Genomic DNA, 23,942 nt, shown 5'->3' with positions numbered 1-23,942 from the left:
ACAAGTCTGGATCGAGGGCGAGCTCGAGGTATGGTGTATTTAGATTTTAGCAAAGCCTTTGACTAATAAATAAACCAAGTGCCCCTGGTATGGGCCCTAAAGTGTCTGACTGGGTTAGGAACTGGTTGAGTGTGTTTTTAGTGGAGTCTGTTCTTACATGGCCCCCTCTGACAACCTAGTATCAGTGAGGGCTGTAATTATATGTGGGAATTATTTCTCTGATATATCTACTTACCATAAAAAATATACAATTTGGAAATATGGGGCAAATAGGGTTTCTACCTCCTTACACCCACCCAAGATACAATGGACCAGCCGCCTCCAAGATATGGAGTGACAGAAAAGACAGAGGCTATTTTCCTTCAAAAGGGATAGTCTTTATTCCAGCATAGATGATAACAAAGCAATTAGACGATAAGGCAATTAGACAATAAACTAATTAGGCAATAAAACAATTAGACAAAGTAATTGGACAGGGTGATCAGGCAAAGTAAATAGGCAAGTAATTAGGGAATTAGGTAAAGTAATTAGGTAATTGGGGAATTAGGTAGGGAATTAGACAGAGTAACAAACAGCAAAGAAATCAGACAGTAGCAATTTGTTACGAGAGGGAGAGAGAGAGACCACCGTGATAAAGAGTCACTCGGTTGGCAATCTCACCCCCTCTAACTACATACAACACAACTGTGCCTTAATCCCCTTCCCATCCAGTCTACAACTTGCAATGTCAGCTACTTTCTGTCTCACCCCATTGTTTACATAGAATGAAACACAGTATCTGAATGTTCTGGAACACAGAACACGATATCTGAATGTTTACAAAACACAGCATCTTAAAATAAGTCCAAAGTTCTTTTACTGAAGACTTTTAGTCGCCATCTTGTACAGGAATTTGCCTAGGACCCGGGTCTTATCACTGTACTGACTCAACACTTCTTCACTCCCAAACTGTAAATATATTCCCTATCTGAGCCAACACCAACTCTGCCAGGGGAGGGGGAAGAGCAATCTTGTATGTACAGCTCTCAGCAATAATACAGAGAACACAGAAAAAATGCAGCTTTCAGGCAGCTTTAAGATTTAAGCCTTTAGCTTTGTAGGTCATAGGTCATGCCTGTCAGTAGTCAGAAAAGTGCAAATCAAGTGGAAGGCAACAGAGGGTAGTGGCTCATTCTGTGGAAAAGGATGTTACCAGTGGTGTGCAGGGCCGCCGAGAGACTGGGCCGGGCCCGGGACAAGGCCGCCCCCGGGCCCCGCCTCCACTGCCACCCCCCCAGGTTGTCGCCGCTCCCCTCCCCTGAGGGGGGCCCAGCGCCACAGTCCCACCCGCCACCGGGCCAGGCCCCTTCCACCCGAATCCCTGCCAGCAGAAGTGCTGTCTTCGACTCCGGCGTGCGCGGCCCACACAGAAGCACTCTTCTCAGCTGATCTTCGCTGTACTCTGCAGGGCTTCTGTGCGTCTGACGTCCTGTGCGTTCAGGATGTCAGACGCACAGAAGCCCTGCAGAGTACAGCGAAGATTAGCTGAGAGGAGCGCGTCTGTGTGGGCCGCGCACGCCGGAGTCAGAAGACAGCACTTCTGCTGACAGGGGTTCGGGTGGAAGGGGCCCGGTGGCAGTGGCAGGTGGGACTGCGGTGCCGGGCCCCGGGAATTTTGTCCCCCCTGTCCCCCCCTCTCGGCGGCCCTGGTGGTGTGTCACACGGTTTTTAACATAAGATTTGCCTGTTTGCAGACGACACCAAAATCTGCAATAACGGTAGACACCCCTGATGGTGGATAACATGAGGACGGACTTAGAGAAGCTAGAGGAATGGTCTGGAATTTGGCAACTTAGATTTAATGCTAAAAAAAATGCAGGGTTGTGCATTTGGGCTGCAAAAATCCGAAGAAACAGTACAGTTTAGGGAGGGAAGGACTTTTGTGCATGAAACAGGAGCAGGATTTGGGTGTGATCGTATGTGGTGTTCTTAAGGTGGCCAAATAGAAAAGGCAATGGCGAAAGCTAGAAGGATGCTTGGAAAAGGAAAGGCCAGTAGGAAAAAGGAGGTGATGATGCCCCTGTAAGGGGACAGAATTAAAGATTTCAATATGTATTCTTTGGAAGAAAGGTGAGAGAGGGGAGATATGATAGAGACATTTAAATACCTATGCGGCAGAAATGAACAAGAGGCGAGTCTCTTAATTGAAAGGAAGCTCTGGAATCATACGATGAAGGTGAAAGAGGATGGACTCAGAAGTAACTTGAGGAAATACTTCTTCAAGAAAAGGGTAGTGAATTCATAGAACAGGCTCCCAGTGGGTGGAGACAAAAGCAGTATCTGAATTCAAGAGAGCTTGGGGCCAAGTACACAGGATCTCTATGGAAGTGATAGGGAGAGTAGATGGCATGAATGGGCTGACTGGATAGGCCATATAGTCTTTATCTGCCTAAATGTTTCTATGAAATATTTCTGCATTTTACTGACACATCTTCTTGGACTCAGATTATATTATTTGTGCTATCTGCAGCGATCCCCTTAAATGTACTTAATGTCTCCCATGTGGGTCTTTCGGCAAATTTTTGCATTTAAAAGACAGATGTAGGTTTTTAACACAGTCAGCAGATGTAAACAGTTTGGATCATTTTGTCTCTTTTTAGATATGAAAGCTGAGTGAATCATGTATTACACTCAGTACATGGAAATTATTTCTCTTCCATGTGCATCATTTGGTGCACTTTTACATTTGAAAGTTGACTGAAGCTTTTATTACACTCAGTACACATAAATGGTTTCTGTCCTGTGTACATTATTTGGCGCACCTTTACAGTTGAAGGCTGCCTGAAGCTTGTATTACACTCAGTACATGTAAATAGTTTGTATCCTGTGTGAATAATTTTGTGTATTTTTAGATGTGAAAGTCGAGTAAAGGTTTTAATGGTTTGTATCCTGAGTGGATCATTTTGTGTCTTTTTAGATGTGAAAGCTGAGTGAAGCTTTTATTACACTCAGTACATGCAAATGGTTTGTATCCTGTGTGGACCATTTTGTGTCTTTCTAGAAGTGAAAGCCAAGTGAAGCTTTTATTACACTCAGAACATGCAAATGGTTTATCTCTCGTGTGAGTCTTTTGGTGTATTTTTAGAGTTGAAAGTAGAGTGAAACTTTTATTACACTCAGTACATGCAAACTGCTTGTCTCCCATATGGATCATTTGGTGAGTTTTTAGATTTGAAAGCCAATTAAAGCTTTTATTACACTCAGTACATAGAAATGGTTTGTATCCCATGTGGATCATTTTGTGTCTTTTTAGAACTGAAAGTTCAGAGAACCTTTTATTACATTCAGTACATAGAAATGGTTTGTCTCCCGTGTGGATCATTTTGTGTCTTTTTAGATGTGGAAGCTGAGTGAAGCATTTATTACACTCAGCACAATGAAATGGTTTCTCTCCAGTGTGGATCACTTGGTGAATTTTTAGATGTGAAAGATGAGTGAACCTTTTATTACATTCAGTACATAGAAATGGTTTGTCTCCCGTGTGGATCATTTTGTGTCTTTTTAGATGTGGAAGCTGAGTGAAGCATTTATTACACTCAGCACAATGAAATGGTTTCTCTCCAGTGTGGATCACTTGGTGAATTTTTAGGTATGAAAGCTTAGTAAAGCTTTTCTTACACTCACTACATGGAAATAATTTCTCTCTCATATGGATCTTTTGGTGAATTTTTAGAATTGAAAGTTGCATGAACACTTTATTACACTTGCTACATGAAAATGATTTCTCTCTCATGTGGATCTTTTGGTGTATTTTTAGATTTGAAAGCTGAGTAAAGGTTTTATTACACTCAGTGCATACAAATGGTTTGTCTCCCTTGTGGATCATTTGGTGAGCATTTAAACTTGAAAGCCGAGTAAAGCTTTTATTACACTTAGTACATAGGAATGGTTTGTATTCCAGGTGGATTATTTTGTGTCTTTTTAAAACTGAAAGGTGAGTGAACCTTTTATCACATTCAGGACAAACAAATGGTTTGTCTCCCGTGTGTATCATTTGGTGAGTTTTTAAATTTGACAACTGAATGAACGTCTTATTACACTCAGTACAAGGAAATAGTTTTTCTCCTGTGTGGATCATTTGGTGGCGTTTTAGATATGAATGGTGAGTGAAGCTTTTATTACACTCAGTACACGCAAACGGTTTTCCTCCTCTGTGAGTCATTTGGTGAATTTTTAGACTTGAAAGCTTAGTAAAGCTTTTATTACACTCAGAACATTTAAATAGTTTTTCATTTCTGTGCTTCCATTTGTGCATTTGAAGCTCTGAAAACAAGGGAAAACTAAATTCTTTCTGGTGTGTTTTTCCTTTCCTCCCTTCTTGGTGACGTTTAGAAGTCACTTGATCACTATTAGTAGTTTGGAAGGGTCTCTCTGCAAGGTGTCTCTGGTGCTCAGGGATGTTACTGAGCTCTCTGTCATTTCTCTCACACTTACTGACTCCATGCATTGAGTTTCCAACAGGGTCTCTCTGCTCCTTTGATTCCTGCTCACAATTCCTTGTGTTAATCCTCTTAGAACCCTGGGAAATGTTCTCACAGACATTTTCTGAATGTCTTTGAATTTCTTCCATTTCTACAGGATGTTCTCCTCCATTCTTTTCTATCTTCCTTTCTTGTGTGATCAGATGATCTGCACAGAAACAGAAAGTATTAATAATGTGTTAGAAGACAGTGGTGGTTTCTAAGATATCATCTGTGCATAATAAGAAGGAAGATAGGATATATTGTGGGATTTTCTAAGCATGGCTTAAGCATTGGTTGGTTTCTTTTTTTGCACACCATTTCTTGAAGCTTTTGTCTCTCTCGGTACACTGCAAGTTTGTCAGATGATGAGGTGTCCCTTGGAAATGGCAACATGTAGACATAACAGCTTTGAAGAATGGTCTGAATAAAAATATATCAAAATCTGCTTGTCAGGGAGTTTCTTCCACAGTGATGAAGCAAGAACACCTGATCCAGACTCCTACTGAAACACGGCCGCTGTCGGGTCAGGTTTGTCTCCATCCCAACTTCCAAAAGGAAGAACAACTTGGGAATGAAACATGGAAACATATGACAGAAACATCTGCAGACAATCTGTTTAACGTGTCTGAACATAATTAAAGATGAGAAGTTAATAAAGGACTGGAATACTCATCTGGAGTGGCCTAGTGGTTAGGGTGGTGGACTTTGGTCCTGGGGAACTAAGGAACTGAGCTCAATTCCCACTTCAGGCACAGGCAGCTCCTTGTGACTCTGGGCAAGTCACTTAACCCTCCATTGCCCCATGTAAGCCGCATTGAGCCTGCCATGAGTGGGAAAGCGCGGGGTACAAATGTAACAAAAATAAAATAGATACTATTGGAGATTCTACATGGAATGTTGCTACTATTGGAGATTCTACATGGAATGTTGCTATTCCACTAGCAACATTCCATGTAGAAGGCTGCGCAGGCTTCTGTTTCTGTGAGTCTGACGTTCTGCACGTATGTGCAGGACGTCAGACTCACAGAAGCAGAAGCCTGCGCGGCCACATTGGTGATCTGCAAGGGCCGACTTCTACATGGAATGTTGCTACTACTGGAGATTCTACATGGAATGTTGCTACTATTGGAGATTCTGCATGGAATGTTGCTATTCCACTAGCAACATTCCATGTAGAAGGCTGTGCAGGCTTCTGTTTCTGAGTCTGACGTTCTGCACGTACGTGCAGGACGTCAGACTCACAGAAGCAGAAGCCTGCGCAGCCACATTGGTGATCTGCAAGGGCCGACTTCTACATGGAATGTTGCTACTACTGGAGATTCTACATGGAATGTTGCTATTCCACTAGCAACATTCCATGTAGAAGGCTGCGCAGGCTTCTGTTTCTGAGTCTGATGTGCAGGACGTCCGACTCACAGAAGCAGAAGCCTGCGTGGCCACATTGGTGATCTGCAAGGGCCGACTTCTAGTGGAATAGCAACATTCCATGTAGAATCTCCAATAGTAGCAACATTCCATGTGGAATCTCCAATAGTATCTATTTTATTTTTGTTACATTTGTACCCCGCGCTTTCCCACTCATGGCAGGCTCAATGCGGCTTACATGGGGCAATGGAGGGTTAAGTGACTAGCCCAGAGTCACAAGGAGCTGCCTGTGCCTGAAGTGGGAATCAAACTCAGTTCCTCAGTTCCCCAGGACCAAAGTCCACCACCCTAACCATCTTTGCTTTCCTGACAGCTTTTCCAGCTACTCTTAGCTTTTCTAGATATTTTTAACCTGTCTTCTCTTTCTGAGACGTCTTATAATTTATGAAGGCTAACCTTTTTTCTCTTACCTTTTCAGCTACTACATTTGAGAAACAAAGAGACTTGTTTTCTTTTTACTTTTATGATCTTTTCCAACATGAAGGTCTTTCGCCTTTAAAAAAAGACCTCCTTTCAGTTTTGCCCACTGCTGTTCTACTTCCTTCAGTTGTTTCCATCCAACTAACTCTTCCTTGAGATATTCCCCCATCTTGGCCAAGTTACTTACTTATTTACAAGAAAGTAACAAAACCAAGAATGAAACCAGAGATATTTAGAATACAAGAGTTATGCACAAATGTGTCCGCTTGTTATTACCTTTTGTAAGCTATCTAGAATTTGTGCATGACTTCATGTTCTAAATCTCTCTGTTTTCATTCTTGGTAGGTCAGAAGATGGTCAAGTAGGCTCTGAAATGTTCCAGCGATGAAGAGATGAGGAGTTCAATGGAGTACATGAGCTGATGAGACCATGAGACCATGTCAGCACCAGATAACTCTTTACCCTTGGAGATGCCTTTTTATATTGTTTTGATAAAGGTACTGTCTTTGGAGAGAAGATAAATGATCTGATCTGGATGTTTTGGTTTGGAGAAGCACGAGAATGTCTTTTGATGTCACCAAAGATGCAATTCTTGGAACTCAGCGCTCCGAACAGTGACATTATTTGTGAGGAATTTCCCCAGAACCAAGAGGTCTCTTTTGCAATGTGAAATGTATTTATTTTATTTATTTATTTTGTTGAATTTGTATCCCACATTATCCCACCTCTTTGCAGGCTCAATGTGGATTACAATACATTATGAATAGTGGAAATGAGAAGAGAATAGGCAATTGGTATTACAGAGGATTTTGGGTTACATGATAATGATAAAGCATAATAGTAGAATAACAAGAAAACATTTTAAGATAATTCTGGGTACATGTGGGGGAAATACTGAGGCAAATAATTCTGGGTACATGAGGGGGAAATACCGAGGCAAAAGTTCAGCTGTATTGAAGTGTTATCCGTGCCCATCTGTAGTATGGAATGCAAGGGTTTGTTAAGAAGCTCTGAGGGATATAATCGAACACAAACGCTCATCTCCATGGGCGTCTATCTCCGTGGATGGGTCCGCGAAGGGGCAGGCCAGACCGTATTTTCAAAAAAGACGGCGTCCATCTTTTGTTTCGATAATACAGTTTGTGCCAGGCAAATGCATCGCATTTGGGCGGATTTGAGCTGGGCGGTATCGGTTTTCAGCGATAATGGAAACCAAAGGCGCCCAGCTCAAAAACGAACAAATCCAAGGCATTTGGTCATGGGAGGGGCCAGGATTTGTAGTGCACTGGTCCCCCTCACATGCCAGGACACCAACTGGGCACCCTAGGGGGCACTTATAACAATTAAAAAAAAAATTAAAATACCTCCCAAGTCCATAGCTCCCTTACCTTGGGTGCTGAGCCCCCCAAATTCCCCCAAAACCCACTCCCCAGAACTCTACACCATTACCATAGCACTTATGGCTGAAGGGGGGGCACCTAGATGTGGGTACAGTGGGTTTTGGGGGCGGTTTGGAGGGCTCCCATTTACCAGCACAAGTGTAATAGGTGGGGGGGGGGATGGGCCTGGGTCCACCTGCCTGAAGTCCACTGCACCCACTAACAACTGCTCCAGGGGCCTGCATACTGCTGTGATGGAGCTGGGTATGATATTTGAGGCTGGCATACAGGCTGGCAAAAAAAGTTTTTAAAGTTCTTTTTTTTGGGTGGGAGGGGGTTAGTGACCACTGGGGGAGTCAGGGGAGGTCATCCCTGATTCCCTCTGGTGGTCATCTGGGCAGTTGGGGCACTTTTTGGGGACTTGTTTGTGAAAAAAAAGGGTCCAGAAAAAGTGACCCAAATTCTGGCTTTTGGCGCCCTTCTTTTTTCGATTATCGGCCGAGCGCGCCCATCTCTCCTCGACCGATAAACACGCCCCAGTCCCGCCTTCACCACACCTTCGACACGCCCCCGTCAACTTTGTCCATTCCCGCGACAGACTGCAGTTGGAGACGCCCAAAATTGGCTTTCGATTATACCGATTTGGGCGCCCATGAGAGAAAGGCGCCCATCTCCCGATTTGGGTCGAAATATGGGCGTCTTTCTCTTTCGAAAATAAGCCTGTCTGTATTGTAGCTACATTGGCAGGGTGTAGGCCTTACAGTTGCACATTATCAGGCTGCTTCCTCCTTTTTTGCTGTCCTGGGTCAACTGTTCTTTTAAGCTGCGACCAAGGTGACAGAGGAGGAAGAGGAAGCGGCCTGATAAGGAGCTGTGTGCCTCCTTCTCTTGATTATGGCAGGCAGGGAGGGAGGAACGAAAGCTGACCTGTGCCAAACCATTCCTCTAAACAGAATTCTAATCGATCGGCACAGTTGGGTAACATAGAGGGGCATAACTGAACGAAAACGTCTATCTCCATGGGCGTTTATCTCCAAGAACGAGTCCGTGAAGGGGCGGACCGAACCGTATTTTCGAAAAAAAATAGATGTCCATGTTTTATTCGACAATTTGTGAGCTGGGCGTTTTTGTTTTTCAGCGATAATGGAAAATGAAAGCGCCCAGCTCAAAAACGAATAAATCCAAGGCATTTGTTCATGGGAGGGGCCAGGAGTCATAGTGCACTGGTCCCCCTCACATGCCAGGACACCAACCGAGCACCCTAGGGGGCACTTTTACAAAAACAAAAAAAAAGGTAAAAGAGCTCCCAGGTGCATAGCACCCTTCCCTTGGGTGTTGAGCCCCCCAAATCCCCCTCAAAACCCACTGCCCACAAGTCTACACCATTACTATAGCCCTAAGGGGTAAAGGGGGCCACCTACATGTGGGTACAGTGGGTTTGGGGGGCGGTTTGGAGGGCTCCCATTTACCAGCACAAGTGTAACAGGTGGGGGGGGGATGGCCTGGGTCCACCTGCCTGAAGTCCACTGCACCCCCTAATAACTGCTCCAGTGACCTGCATACTGCTGCCAGGAAGGTGGGTATGACATTTGAGGGTGAAAATAAAAAGTTGTGAAACGGCATTTTTTGTGGTGGGAGGGGGTTTGTGACCACTGGGGGAGTCAGGGGAGGTCATCCCCGATTCCCTCCAGTGGCCATCTGGTCATTTAAGGCACTTTTTGGGGCCTTATTCGTGGAAAAACAGGGTCCAGGAAAAGTGCCCTAAATTCTCGCTAAAAACGCATATTTTTTTTCCATTATCGGCGAAAGGCGCCCATCTCTGATCGGCCGATAACCACGCCTCAGTTCCGCCTTCACCACGCCTTCGACATGCCCCCATCAACTTTGTCCGCATCCGCGACGGAGTGCAGTTGAAAACGTCCAAATTCGGCTTTCGATTATACCGCTTTATTCGTTTTTGTGAGATAAACGTCTATCTCCCGATTTGGGTCACTATATAGGCGTTTTTCTCTTTCGATTATAAGCAGGATAGTAACATAGTAGATGACGGCAGAAAAAGACCTGCACGGTCCATCCAGTCTGCCCAACAAGATAAACTCACATGTGTATACCTTACCTTGATTTGTACCTGCCTTTTTCAGGGCACAGACCGTACAAGTCTGCCCAGCAGTATTTCCCGCCTCCCATCTCCGGCTCTGGCACAGACCGTATAAGTCTGCCCTCCCCTATCCTCGCCTCCCAACTACCAACCTCTCTTCCCCCACCTGCTCCACCATCCAATTTTGGCTAAGCTTCTGAGGATCCATTGGCTAAGCTTCCAGGACTAATAGGTGGTTGGGGCAATACAAGAAAAATGAAATTCTATACTGCATCAGGAGTCACAGAATCTGAAAGGTTTTGACATAACACCATTAGCTGTATAAATCTCATTACTGAGAGCTAAGCTGCCAAATGTGTTGCGATATTCATGATTGTGGCAGCAAGGCTGGTGGACAGGTACAGAGTATACAATTGAGAAAACAAGAATATTTTATAGGAAAAGGTTCCAGAGGAAAAAAAACTAAAAAAAACTGTATTTGAATAAAATTGTTTGGAGTTTTTTTTGACCAATGATGAGTCGCCAGTTCTGCTTGAGTACTTTACATCATTGAAAATTTCAGTAAAGTACTGCAGACGTTTGAGGTTAATGAATAATAACCTTCATGGGTATGTTGCTATGAGAAGAATTATAAAATATATATATTTTTTAAAGTTTATTTTTGCACTGAGTGTTGTCAGTGTATTGGTTTTTGAAGATTTTCAAGACTGTGGAAGTTCGTATAATATATTTTTTTGTATGTTTCAACATTTTTTATTGATGATTCCACATGGTAATACATCTGTTTGAATAAGTACATGACTGTAACATACACAGTAACATAGTAGATGACGGCAGAAAAAGACCTGCACGGACCATCCAGTCTGCCCAACAAGATAAACTCACATCTGCCATTTTTTGTGTATACCTTACCTTGATTTGTACCTGTCTTTTTCAGGGCACAGACCGTATAAGTCTGCCCAGCACTATCCCCGCCTCCCAACCACCAGCCCCGCCTCCCACCACCGGCTCTGGCACAGACCGTATAAGTCTGCCCAGCACTATCCCCGCCTCCCAACCACCATCCCCGCCTCCCGCCACCGGCTCTGCCACCCAATCTCGGCTAAGCTCCTTAGGATCCATTCCTTCTGAACAGGATTCCTTTATGTTTATCCCACGCATGTTTGAATTCCGTTACATGACTGGTATTACATTTCCCAAACTTATATACAACAGTTCAAATCTGCTATCATCAAATTTTTGATTTTGTCACATTTTCTCCCCTGCCCCCCCCTTATTTCTTAATGCCTGTTTGGTTCAACAAGTTTATGGATGACATTTCCGAACCAGCACGTCTCACATGCTAAAAATACTTAATCTCAAAGATGAAAACATTCTCTAGAGAACCAAGTGGCTACAGCCCGTCGTCAATATTTTAACCTTTTTCAACCCCCACCCCACCCCTCTGACTTCCCCAAAACTAACCCAATGAATAACAAGTTCTTTAACTCCTACTGTTCCCCACCCCATATCCCCATTCCCCCCTTAATTAGCAACCACCCCCCCCCTCTTATCCCAGTGCAACGAAAGTGCCAAAGAAGCGCAATTACCTATGCCAAGGGAGTTTGTTCAGGATTTGACTGCGCGCTCGGGGTGAGATTATATTTAAATACGCCCCCCATACTGCCAAGAACCTCCACTGCCTTCCCGGTGACAGGCCTGCACCTCTTCGTATAATATTTTTAAGTGCAGTTCAGCTGACAGAGACTCTGCTGTCTCCCAAGTTCTACAGACAGACCCAGAACACAGCAAAGCTCACAACAGTCACAGACCAGGATCTGGCACCATAAAACATGCCTTCCTTCTAACTCCCTCTACCACTCCACAGGTTCAGCCTTCACTTACAAAACATGCGCTAATGCCAACACAGCCAATTCACTTTCAATGGGCTGTGTTGGCGTTGCCATGTGGCTTAGTAAATAGGGGGACAAGTGACTTATCTATAAAGGGGGCAGCACACCCAGCACTTACCCTACAGTAGGTGTCTATACAATGCATTTTTAACCCCAGTCTTTCCTATTACTGCACTCACCTGAGCAGCTGCTTTTCCCAGGTTCTCTTTCCTCTGATCCTGGCTCATCCCTGCTGTACGGCTCTTCTCCTCGTTCAATTTGGGATATAATCTTAGGGGTGAAGGTCAAAGAACCTGTTCCTGGGGTAAGAAAATTGCATTAGGTTTCTTAAAACGTGTGTGTCCAATTCCCTCAAATTCAAAAGTTAGACAAATCTCCAGCATAAACAATGTCACCAAGTTCATTGAACAAAAAATATTCAAACCTCAGTTAGAGGGGAACCATTTTGGAGCTCTGCAAATCTCATTAAAGTAACATAAACCCTATTTACACATCTTTATAACTCTAAACACTGCAATACGTTATCATCCTCATTTCAATATGTGCAAACTTCTTAATCCCTTATACAATATACAGGTCTCCTTCATTAGGTCCAGAACTCCAGGAATAAGGTGAAACAAACACACTGAGCATGTTCAGTCTATTGCAATTTGCAAACTTTATATATTTGTCCAGGAAGAAGATTCTAAGGGATACAGAGGGGAAGATGGGGATATTTTAGGAACTCCTCATACACAGGACCCTCTGCATTCTTGAAGTCTTCATCTGATAATATTCCCAAGCCACTTTATTGGTGATATTTCTGTTGGAAGGTGATGAGCAAAGAGTGTTGAAAGCCCTTTTTCTGAACAATACTAACCCTTTTTCTCACCAGTGTTGGTTTATTTTTCCAGATAGAGTTTTCCTGAAGCTTACACCTCATGTTTGCTGCAGGAGCAACGTTTGGAATGTCTGATTTCTGTTCAGGGTATCACATACATTTGTTTTGGCTTTCATTTTTATTCATAAGAACATAAGAGTAGCCATACTGGGTCAGACCAATGCTCCATTTAGCCCAGTATCCTGTTTCCAACAGTGGGCAATCCAGATTACAAGTACCTGGCAAGATCCCAAAACAGTGCAATACATTTTTTATGCTGCTTATCGCAGAAATAAGCACTGGATTTTCCCCAAATGCATTTTAATAATAGCTTATGGACTTTTCTTTTAGGAAGCCATCCAAACCTTTTTAAACCCCGCTAAGCTAACTGCTTTTACTACATTCTCTGGCAACAAATTCCAGAGTTTAATTACATGTTGAGTGAAGAAATATTTTCTCCGATTCGTTTTAAATTTACTACTTTGTGGCTTCATTGCATGCCCCCTAGTCCTAGTATTTTTGGAAAGAGTAAGCAAGTGATTCATGTCTACCCGTTCTACTCCACACATCATTTTATAGACCTCTATCTTAACTCCCCTAAGCTGTCTTTTCTCCAAGCTGAAGAGCCCTAGCTGCTTTATCCTTTTCTCAAAGAGAAGTGGTCCTATCCCCTTTATCATTTTCATCGCCCTTCTCTGTACCTTTTCTAATTCCGCAAAAGTAGAGGCTGACAAATGCGCAAACCAATAGGGAGATAATATCAAAAACCAGTTTATTCAGAATATTCATATCAATATCAAGGTTTTTGATATTATCTCCCTATTGGTTTGCGCATTTGTCAGCCTCTACTTTTGCTGTTTTGCTTTGACTTTCCGTGGAGGCTCCTCCTGTATTCTTGGATTTCCTTTTCTAATTCCACCATATCTTTTTTGAGATGCGGTGACCAGAATTGCATACAATATTTGAGGTGCGGTCACACCATGGAGTGATACAAAGGCATTATAACACCCTCATTTTTGTTTCTGCATTCCTTTCCTAATAATAACATTCTATTTGCCTTCTTAGCTGCCGCCGCACACCAAGGACGGGGTTTCAACGTATCATCAACGATGACACCTAGCTCCCTCTCCTGGTCGGTGACTCCTAATGTGGAACCTTGCATTACGTAGCTATAGTTCGGGTTCCTCTTTCCCACATGCATTACTTTGCACTTGCTCACATTAAACATCATCTACCATTTGGATGCCCAGTCTCGTAAGGTCCTCTTGTAATTTTTCACAATCCTGCAATTTAACAACTTTGAATAACTTTGTATCATCAGCAAATTTAATTACTTCACTAGCTACTCCCATCTCTAGATCATTTTATCAAAATCATAGCTGATGCTTCAATTAAATTTGCTACATCTAGGGGATTTCAATACTCGTTTTGATAATACTGTTCACCCATGAACCATTCGTTTCAATACTTTCCTAGTTGACTTGGGTCTTCATCAGTATGTTCACTTTCCCAGTCATACTGCAGGGCACACCCTGGATTTGGTTATATCTAGTTTTTCCCTACCTTTAGTCCCCAGTATGTTCCCTCAACAGAGCCTGCCCCCACCCCTTCTTCTTACAGTCTCCTTTTGGTGGCTTTCTGCTGATTTTATCTCAGCAGCAGCAGAGGAGCACTGAAGTAGCAGTAGGATTTGAGGATCCCCTGAAGAAGCCGTGGGAAGTGAAACGGGTCCCCGTAGGGAATGTTCCTGCATTTTAAATTAAGTCCTTTTCTTTTCCTGCTATGATCAATGTGCAATAACTCAAGATGCACTCAGATTGATTTAGAGTTGAGTGCAAGCATTGAATTTTATTTTGAGAAATTGAAAGATTGAAAATTAAATGCCAAATAAAAATGATATAACAATGGAGGTTTTTGACCAATGATCGAGAATGTGAGCAGAAATAAGCTGGCTTCTTGTTACACTACCAACAAGTATACTGCATATCAAACACTCACAGTGAGGTCTTTTTTCCTCCTTTTAATACCATTGGTTATTTTTGATAAAATAAGAAAGGTGAAATTAGGCCTTACTTGCTAATTTTCTTTCCTCTAGACCCTCCAGACCCGGTCAAGACGCTTGGGTTATCCACGCCTACCAGCAGAGGGAGACCGAGAACACTAACTTTGAACTCTGTACATATAACCTGTGCCTAACCAAATATATCCAGTATACGCCTAGCAAAGCAGAGAAAACTCAACACCCAATTGAAAACTAAAAACAAACCCCTGTAACTGGAAACCCAAGAGAAAACAAACCAATGTGTGCTCAAGCAGACCGAACACAAGAGCGCCCCGTACTGCACCAGTCAAGGAAACACCCCCGACATTGACCAAAAATTTAAGAAACATACTATGAAACAGCCATAGCAGAACACGGGCTCAAAAAGATATCTGACAACACGGGCGGGCTCTTGACCGATTTGGAGGGTCTAGAGGAAAGAAAATTAGCAGGTAAGGCCTAATTTCACCTTCCTCAGCAACCCTCCAGACCAGTCAAGATGCTTGGGAAGTACCAAAGCAGTATAAGATTAAGGGCGGGACCTCCGAAACCCAGAGGTCAACGCAGCAGCTCCAAAACCAGCATCCTCCCTTGCCTGAACATCAATTCTATAATGTCGCACAAAGGAATGTATAGAAGACCAAGCCGCTGCCTTACAAATGTCCTGCGGAGGAATAAAACTACTCTCCACCCAGGAAGCAGCTACCCCACGGGTAGAATGCGCCTTAAGCACCGAAGGCACCATACGCCCCTTCAACAAGTAAGCCAAACCAATAGCCTCCTTCAACCACCGAGCAAGAGTTGCTTTGGAGACCGCCTCACCTTTCTTAGGACCTCCAAACAAAACAAACAACCTATCTGAGGCCCGAAAATCCTGTCTCCTGCGCAAGTAAGAACGCAAAATGTGCCTAACATCCAACTTGGCCAAGCAACGTTGAGAATGATCACCCGAACGATTACCCCACACTGGCAACGAAATCACCTGATTCACATGAAAAGAGAACACCACCTTGGGTATGAAGGAAGGTACCGCCCGCAATGTAATTTTCTTGCTAGAGAAAGACAAGAAAGGCTCTCTACAAGACAAAGCCTGAAGCTCTGAAATTCTATGCACCGAAGAAATGGCTACCAAGAAAACTGCCTTCGGAGTAAGATCCTTATAGGTGCTGGAAGCCAAAGGCTCAAACGGAGGACCTACCAATGTCTCTAAAATCAGGTTCAAATCCCATGGAGGAACCACCAGACAATGCGGCGGATGGATCAACTTCACTCCCTTCAAGAAACGTACAACATCCAGAGAGGCCACTAAGGAAAACCCCTTAACCTTACTTCTGAAACAGGACAAGGCTGACTCCTGCACCTTCAGGGAAGACAGCGAGAGACCCCTGTCTAATCTGTCCTGTAGAAACTCCAAAACTTTCGCTATTGAAACATGCAAGGGAAGATAAGCCCGGTCTTGGCACCAATTCTGCCACACACGCACATAAGCCAACGAAGTAGACCTCTTACGAGAACACAACATAGTATCAATTACCCTGGGAGAAAAACCTTTCTTCCTCAGTTTGTGCTGCTCAAGAGCCAAGCCGTAAGTGAGAATCGAGAGGGATCGGCCATCTCGATCGGTCCCTGAACCAACTTCACCTCGGTCCCCAACGGAATCGGCTCCTGAACTGCCAAACGTACTAGATCTGTGTACCACGGATGGCGTGGCCAATTGGGAGCCACCAGGATCACTAGGCCCGAGTGTCGCTCGATTCACTGTACTACTCGCCCTATCAGTGGCCATGGAGGGAGCACATAGAGCAACTCGTGAACCGGCCACGGAAGAACCAACGCGTCGATCCCCTCGGCTCGAGGATCCCGCCCCCGAATGAAAGAACGAGGAACCTGGGCATTGTTGGCCGATGCCATGAAATCCATCACTGGATGACCCCATTCCAACACTATGTGATCGAAGACCAACTGATGAAGAGACCACTCTCCGGAATCCAACGTGTGCCTGCTCAGAAAGTCTGCGCTCACGTTGTCTACCCCTTCCACGTGCACCGCCGAGAGATCCTGAAGATGCCTTTCCACCCAGCTCAGTAATTCTGCCACCTCTACGGCCAGCGCTTGGCTCCTCGTTTGCCCCTGCCGATTTACATAAGCGACAGCCGTGGCGTTGTCGGAAAGAATCCTGACCGCCCTGCCTTCGAGAAGGAACTGAAAGGACTGAAGAGCCAACCGAATTGTTCGCATCTCCAGCCGGTTGATGGACCAGCAAGCTTCCTCCACCGTCCAATGACCCTGGGCCACCTGCCCCAGGCAATGACCTCCCCAGCCCCTCAGACTCGCGTCCGTGGTGAGCACTACCCAGTCCGGAGGATCCAACGGAATGCTCTTCACTAGATTTGGAGTGTGAAGCCACCAGCGCAGGCTACGTCGAGTAACCTCCAACAGAAGAAGCTTCTCCTCCAACTGCTGGGTCTGAGGAGACCATCGACCCAACAGAGCTCCCTGCAACTGATGCATATGGGCCTTGGCCCAAGGGACCACCTCTATCGCTGCCGCCATCAGACCCAGAACCTGAAGGTAAGCACGGGCCGAGGGAGCCTTCTGCACACAGAGCTGCCGAATCTGACCCTGCAACTTGGAAATGCGAGTGGCCATCAAAAACACTCGGCCTTTCTCCATGTCGAAACAAACCCCCAGGTACTCCAGGGACTGAGAAGGTACTAGCTGACTCTTGGTCAGATTCACCACCCAGCCCAGCGACTGTAAAAAAGATACCACCCGCGTGGTTGCCTCCTCGCTTTCCAACCTTGATTTGGCTCGAATCAACCAATCGTCGAGGTAAGGATGAACCAAGATGCCTTGCTTCCGCAGAGCCACCACCACAACCACCATGGCCTCGGAAAAAGTGCGAGGAGCCGTCGCCAGGCCGAAGGGAAGCGCACAAAACTGGAAATGCTTCCCTAACACCGCAAAGCGAAGAAAACGCTGATGCGCCACCTGAATGGGAATGTGCATTGTTTTTTATTTTTTGTATTTATTCAATTATATAGTACAAAACAAGCAAAATACACTGTCAAGAAATTAAACATTTGCTGCCTCATATTTTATAAGAAAAAGGAAAAAAAAAACCCTAATGAAGAAAAATACATACAGCAAGTTTCTAAAGTCCACACTAATGGGATTCAAAATATTCGATTATGGACAACTAGTAAAAAAGCCCCGTTTCTGATGCAAATGAAACGGGGGCTAGCAAGGTTTTCTTCTGTGTGCATGTGGGAGTGTGTGTGTCCCTGCCCTCTCTCCCCTCCCCCCTCTGAGTCCTTCACTGCTTTGCTGTGTTTTCCTTCACTGACTGTTTGTGTTACAGAGAGGGCGGGGCAGACACTCATGGGGAAACCGGATATCGCTCCCCCTTCACACTTCCGGCTGGAGGCTTCATAGAACGTTGGTGTTGCCTTTTATATAGACAGATAACTAGTAAAAAAGCCCCGTTTCTGATGCAAATGAAACGGGGGCTAGCAATGTTTTCTTCTGTGTGCATGTGGGAGTGTGTTTGTCCCTGCCCTCTGGCCTCTCTCCCCTCCCCCCTCTGAGTCCTTCACTGTGTTTTGTTACTGTTTTGTTTGACCTCGTTTTAGTCCTCCTTGAGCTATTCCATATGGAGGATTGAACGTATTAAGTTCATCCAGAAGATTCTGAATGGTTTTTCTTACTTCCACTGTCACCCAGTCCCATGGGGGTCTGGTCTGGGCAGGCATCAACAGCCGCAATTCGAAACTAATTCCCATAACTACTGCTTTCTGTCTTTCTGGATCTAGGTATATTCTGGGCCATTTATGTTCCCACATATATGCTATTAGAATCTATCAGTATTTTATGCACCAAATGAGTGTCTGGTGTGTGTTTAGCTTTGTTTAGTTAGTAAAATAAGGAATACTTGAAAATAAAGACAGAAATAGATTTCAGATAGAAAGATATTTATTCTTACCAATATTTCAATTCAGTACAGACATCGGACAGATTCTGGGTTCAATAGCACAGCGCTCCGCCGTCTGAGAAGTGCTGAGGACGACTTCTCAAATTAAGCCAAAATCTCTCTTCTTTTATACACTTACCTCTCCATAGAAGTCTATGGTGAGGTACAATTTTGTCAGTTATTTCTCAATTTCTGCGGTTATACTTTCGCGTCCTGCCATCTGTGCATTTGTACCCAGCTCCTTCCGTTCCATCTATTTCAACAGGTTGCCACATTTTCCGGTTATGTCAACATGTTTTTAGAACAAACTGTTTTTGCGGTTACTAACATAATTTTCTGTTGAGATACCAGTTTCACATAATGCTTTTGCAACACCTCTCATCACATCTTCTGATCTCTGTATCATTTTATACTTTAATATACAAAAATAAGCCCCATTTTGAGAGCCACATTTTTTTCCATATTATCCATCCTTCTCTCATTACAGGTGCTATATTTTATTTGAACATTGTACCTGTTTGTGTTATTGAATCATTGTTCAGACCTGCTTTCTGCAGATTCTCAAATATTAATTCATTTGTTACTTGTTTGGCCTAATCAGTACTTTTTCAGATGTTTTTGGCTCTGTGGCTTTGTCCATCACAATTCCAGTGGTAGATCTAAAACCAGGCCATATATTAACATTCCCCTCTTCACCCTATCCCATAGGGTGACACCAGGGTTAATGTACCATGGTACCATCCATTCCAGAAGGTATCCTACAAGGCCATCAAATTTTCTGTGTCTCAATGCAAACCGGTACAGTCTGAATTATTTGGTTTCAGATTACCATCCTGGTACCACTTCAATTATTTCTATCCTTCCTACTTATCTATATCTATGGTTATACAAAAACTTATAGTTACTATACTTCTACCCTTTAATACGCAGATTCTATCTTATTCTTACCTATTTTATCATTAATTCTTTGGTTATATACTGATTATATCTTATCTTATAAAGCTTTATATGGTTATATTGTATCCCTGTGTGTGCTATTACCTGATTATACAGATGCAGACATCTCTCTAGTGTCTCTAGCAGTTGCATAGCGATTGGTCCTTCTCAGAGGGAGATAGTCCAATGTGTCATCTCCTGTGGTGTTGGGAAGGAGATTTTCGTACAGGACATATTGTCCTGCTGTTGTCTTTTTCGTGATTGCAGTTTCAATTAAGCGTTCTACTAAGCCTCTAGCACAAGGGATTATGCAACACCCTACTAGCACAAAAATTGCTACCACTATGATTATAGTTGTGGCTGCTGAAATGATAAATGTCTTCCATTTACCAAAAGCTTTATCCATCCACCCAGTCCAGGATGTATCAACGCCAGAGTTTTCTGCCAATTCTTGTGACAGTGAGGTTAAGCCTTCCAAAGCTCTGGTGATTGATCCATCTGGAGCTGTATTGTTGGGGATAAAGGTGCAACACTGTGTACCTATCTTTTGGCACACCCCGCCATCCGCTGCTAGAAGTTGGTCAAGAACTAATCTATTTTCCAACGTCATCCTGCTGGTGGCGTCTAATTGTGTTGCAATTCCTTTAACTGCGTCCCTAGTGTAGTTCACAAATCTCTGCTGGTTATAATATATATAATTAATCCAGTCTACGTTCTTATTGATAGTAGCCCACCAAAAGAAGGTAGATTCGAATCCCGCAGCTATTTGGTTTCTGGCTTTGAACTCATCAGGGACCCCTCTTGGAACACCAATAGCATCTATATAGACCCGATCATCAAAAGATCCAGGCATTGCATTTCTCTTCACTCGTGAGGAAGAGCTGCTGTGAGGAGGGAGTAGGGATGCTATTATGATTGGAATTACCAATTTTACTAAGGCACATCTGCCTGTCCAACTGTTAGGAAGTGTATGGCGAATAGTACGGGTTCCACAGTACCACCATATGTCTGCTCTACCTTGTGAGAACTGTGTTAGGTTCAGATTTTGCAGAGTCCCATTTCCTAAGGTTGTATTACAATTGGTTAAGTTTCCTAAAAACCGTGTCTTTTTCACCCCATATCGTTCCAGACATGTATGATATCTGGTAGCAGGATTTGGAATCCTGAATGCAGGTGGAACCCTCATCCGAGGGGGTAAGTAGGGGTGGTGCTCGTCAAGATGTTTACAAGACTGATTTATGTCCTCTTTAACCTGCAATAACTGCAACATACACCAAAATCCATCTGGATCATTTTGGAGATCTAAAGGGAAAGGAACTACCGTTGGTTCTGCTCTTGCATGGGAACAAAAATAACAATTAGAGACATTCAAGCTCTTTGTAGTATAATGTGCCCATTCGAGCCATAGGTTTGTTTCTCCAAATCCTGTTTCTAAGGCTATTAAATCTTTGGAATTATTAATTGGCACGATCTGGTAAGGAATTTTTACTTCTGGGATCTTTGTTGGCACCAAAGGATTCTTTGTTGGTTGGGCTGGGGGTGGAACAATCTTGAACGTTCCAACCGGATCTCTACCTGTGGCATCAATTCCTATGGAATAAGTTCTGTATGTAGTGGCCGTTACTCCTGTGAACGTGATAGCCACTTGATTACATTTGGTCATTGGACAAAGGCCAGTCACTCGCAATTTCATGATGGAAATGCTCTTTTTGAGATCTGGAATCTCACTACCTGAGTAGGGGACCCACGAACCTGTATACCACCATACTTGTGCCCAACTTCCGCAATTGGAGAAGGGACACAGGTATACCTCAAAAGCTGACAAGTATTGCTGTACAGGATGTGCCCCACACATTGTGTAAGCACAGACATCAAGGGTTATTGTGGTTGTGTCCGTGGTGGTGGGTAATGCTATTTCGTAAGGGGTAATGAATTGTTTTAGAAAACTTTCTAGATGCTGTGTTCCTTGTATCATGGGCATGGTGAGCACACCCAACAGGAGGAAGACTAAGGACTTCATGTTGGTAGTTTTCATGGTTAAATGTAAGATCTGGATTGTACCAAAGGTAATTGGCGGTTAATGAAAATGAGTAACACAATAAATCCTAGGGTCCTAACCAGAACTGTAATTGCTATAATTAATATTCCAAGGTATACCAATGCTTGGTATATCATTAGGAAGAATTTGGGTTGGGTTGGTAAATTCTAATAACTGGGTAGGGTGGGTAAATTCTAATAGCTCCTCTTTCAGGAGGGTCGGGGATATCGAAAAGACTGTATACTTCCAAAGGTCCCAATCCAACCTCTCTAATGAACAGGAAGGGTATCCAATCAGTGCCCAGTACGGCGTATGTGATAACCCAAAAATCTACAACGTCACCAGTTTCTGGTCTTATTAGGAGGTCGTCGGTTTGTTCTATTTGTAAACCTAAGGTTCCTCCAAACAGTATCACAGTGTCTGTAACCGTTCGGCTAGGACCTAGTGTCCAATTCTCAAACAAAGGTTCACACAATGTCAGATATCGGGTGAAGGGGTCCCAATTGGGATCGTCTTCTGGAGCTGGGTCCCAATGAGGATGTATTAACTCTCTTAGATCAAAAAGGTACTCTGGGGGTTCAGGGATTAAGTGTACACCTATACTAAAAGGCGATGGTGGGGGAGAATCAGGTGGAGAGGGCGGGTTATCTGGTAAATTCTGGGACATATATTGATGGTTACTTAAGGATTATGAGCTATCTGGGAGGTCGAGTGGCTGGGACGGTGATGTTTGGAGTGGCTAAAGTAGTATTCGTGGGAGGAGGAGCGTCACTAGGAGGAACCAGAGAATAAGGAGGAGGGGTGGGTCGTAATTCAAGCAAGGTAATATTATCCTCAAAAGTAGTTGTAAGATTGGGGACAATATGGACCGAGCTACTGATATTATTGGGAACACCTGTAGAATGCAAAACAGGAGAATCAGTGAGGATAGGAGTTGTCGCAGAGGTTGCAATAGGCTCTGGAGGATTGCCAGTTGAAAAGTCTGTCGTGGCAGATGTATCTGCCCAGGGGGTGGGATGACTGGTGGCAATGGGACCTATCTTTGAGGTCGTCTGGGGGGATCTGTATCCAAACAGGCGGGTAAATGCGGTGTATTGTTGGGGCTCTGTGTAGGCTGCTGTAGTAGGTGATGAAGCAGGAGTAGATGTAAGTACCGAAGTAGTTACAAGTACTGCTGGAGTAGTTGCAAGTACAGAGGTAGTTGCAAGTACCGTGGCGTTTCCGGCTGGCAAGGTAACGTTGCCAGTGGGAAAGGCAGTAAGTGTGATCCAAAGATCAAGGAGGTTACTGTCAGCAGTATAGGTAAACAGGGTAGTGAAAAACAAAACCAAACCTATACAAAGTAGGATGATGCACACGAGTCCAACAGCAAACAATCGAGCAGATGGAAAGCAGAAGAAGAGGGTGTATTGATGTAACACCGTCACTGCTGCTGAGACAACGCTCGGACGGGTGCTGGTTCCGTCCGTGTCGTCAGGAATGGTGTCGCCTTCCAAATAAGTGTCGTCGAAGTCGTTTGACCAATGGGAATTGGTTTCAGATACTTGCTCAGAGTTACACTTATCAACAGGGTAAAGTCCAATGTCCAGTGGGTCTGGTGGATCAGGTTCCTTGATATTGTCGAGGGCAGCAAGGTTCTCAGCAGTTGGTTCCCTGCGGAGACTCTTACCAGCGGGGGAGGGTGGTGGTATCAACACTTTCACAGGAGTGGTTGGGAAAGGTGGTATTGGAATAGGAACTTTATGTAGAGAAATAGTCTGTAAGGGAATGAGTTCTTCTGGAGTGAAAATCGGCGGAAATTGCTGTGGCATTTATCTGACTTGATTCGGGAAGTACAAATGTAGAATGTCAAGCAGCTCACAGATGTTGCTGTGCAGATTCTGTACTGTGGAAACCGCAACAGACTCTTGTTCTTCCGGATTCAATTGTCCTGCTAAGTTGCGGATTTGGGTGAGATCTTCTGCAAGGTTACGGATTCGGATGAGACGGATGTGAAGATCTACGTATGGAAGTGGGAGTGCTGGAACAGTTGGAGGAAGAGGTGAGGACGGCAACTCAAAAGCAGGTTCCAATACAGGTGGTTGTTCAGATGGTGACTCTGGAGAATCAGCGAAGGTTTGGATGACAATGTCAGCCAGATCAAGGAGGTGGGATTCAGGAGATGGATGGTCTAAGTTGATTAAGTGGTTAAGTCTTTGGTCGAGTTGGTCAAGATGGTTCAAGAGTGTTGGATGTGGGGTCGGTGGTCTTGGGCTCAGTGGTGGTGGAGATGGAGTTTGTGGTGGGACTGGTCTCTCCAGTGACTGTTGTGCTGGAAACATCAATGGAAACATCCAGGAGGCCTGATTGGGTATTTGGATAGGCGCGGATATCTTTCAGATG

The 23,942-nt window shown here is 44.1% G+C and overlaps 2 protein-coding genes across 3 annotated transcripts in view; one reads left to right on the top strand and one right to left on the bottom strand.

The window, feature by feature from the left end:
* LOC115463370 (gastrula zinc finger protein XlCGF26.1-like) overlaps positions 1-23,942 on the top strand; it is a 952,960-nt gene that overhangs the window by 846,634 nt on the left and 82,384 nt on the right. The gene's annotated exons all lie outside the window — the stretch shown is intronic.
* LOC115459997 (zinc finger protein 160-like) overlaps positions 3,492-23,942 on the bottom strand; it is a 49,930-nt gene continuing 29,479 nt past the window's right edge. Inside the window, exons 3-5 of the mRNA XM_030189860.1 lie at positions 11,896-12,015; positions 3,658-4,668; positions 3,492-3,553 (exon numbers count right to left, since the gene is read on the bottom strand). Of these exons, the coding sequence (XP_030045720.1) occupies positions 3,492-3,553; positions 3,658-4,668; positions 11,896-12,015 (1,193 nt within the window). The remainder of the gene's footprint in view (positions 3,554-3,657; positions 4,669-11,895; positions 12,016-23,942) is intronic.

This window comes from Microcaecilia unicolor, chromosome 1 (genome assembly GCF_901765095.1).
Source record: "Microcaecilia unicolor chromosome 1, aMicUni1.1, whole genome shotgun sequence".
NCBI lineage: Eukaryota > Metazoa > Chordata > Amphibia > Gymnophiona > Siphonopidae > Microcaecilia > Microcaecilia unicolor.
This window is presented reverse-complemented; position numbering and strand designations above follow the sequence as displayed.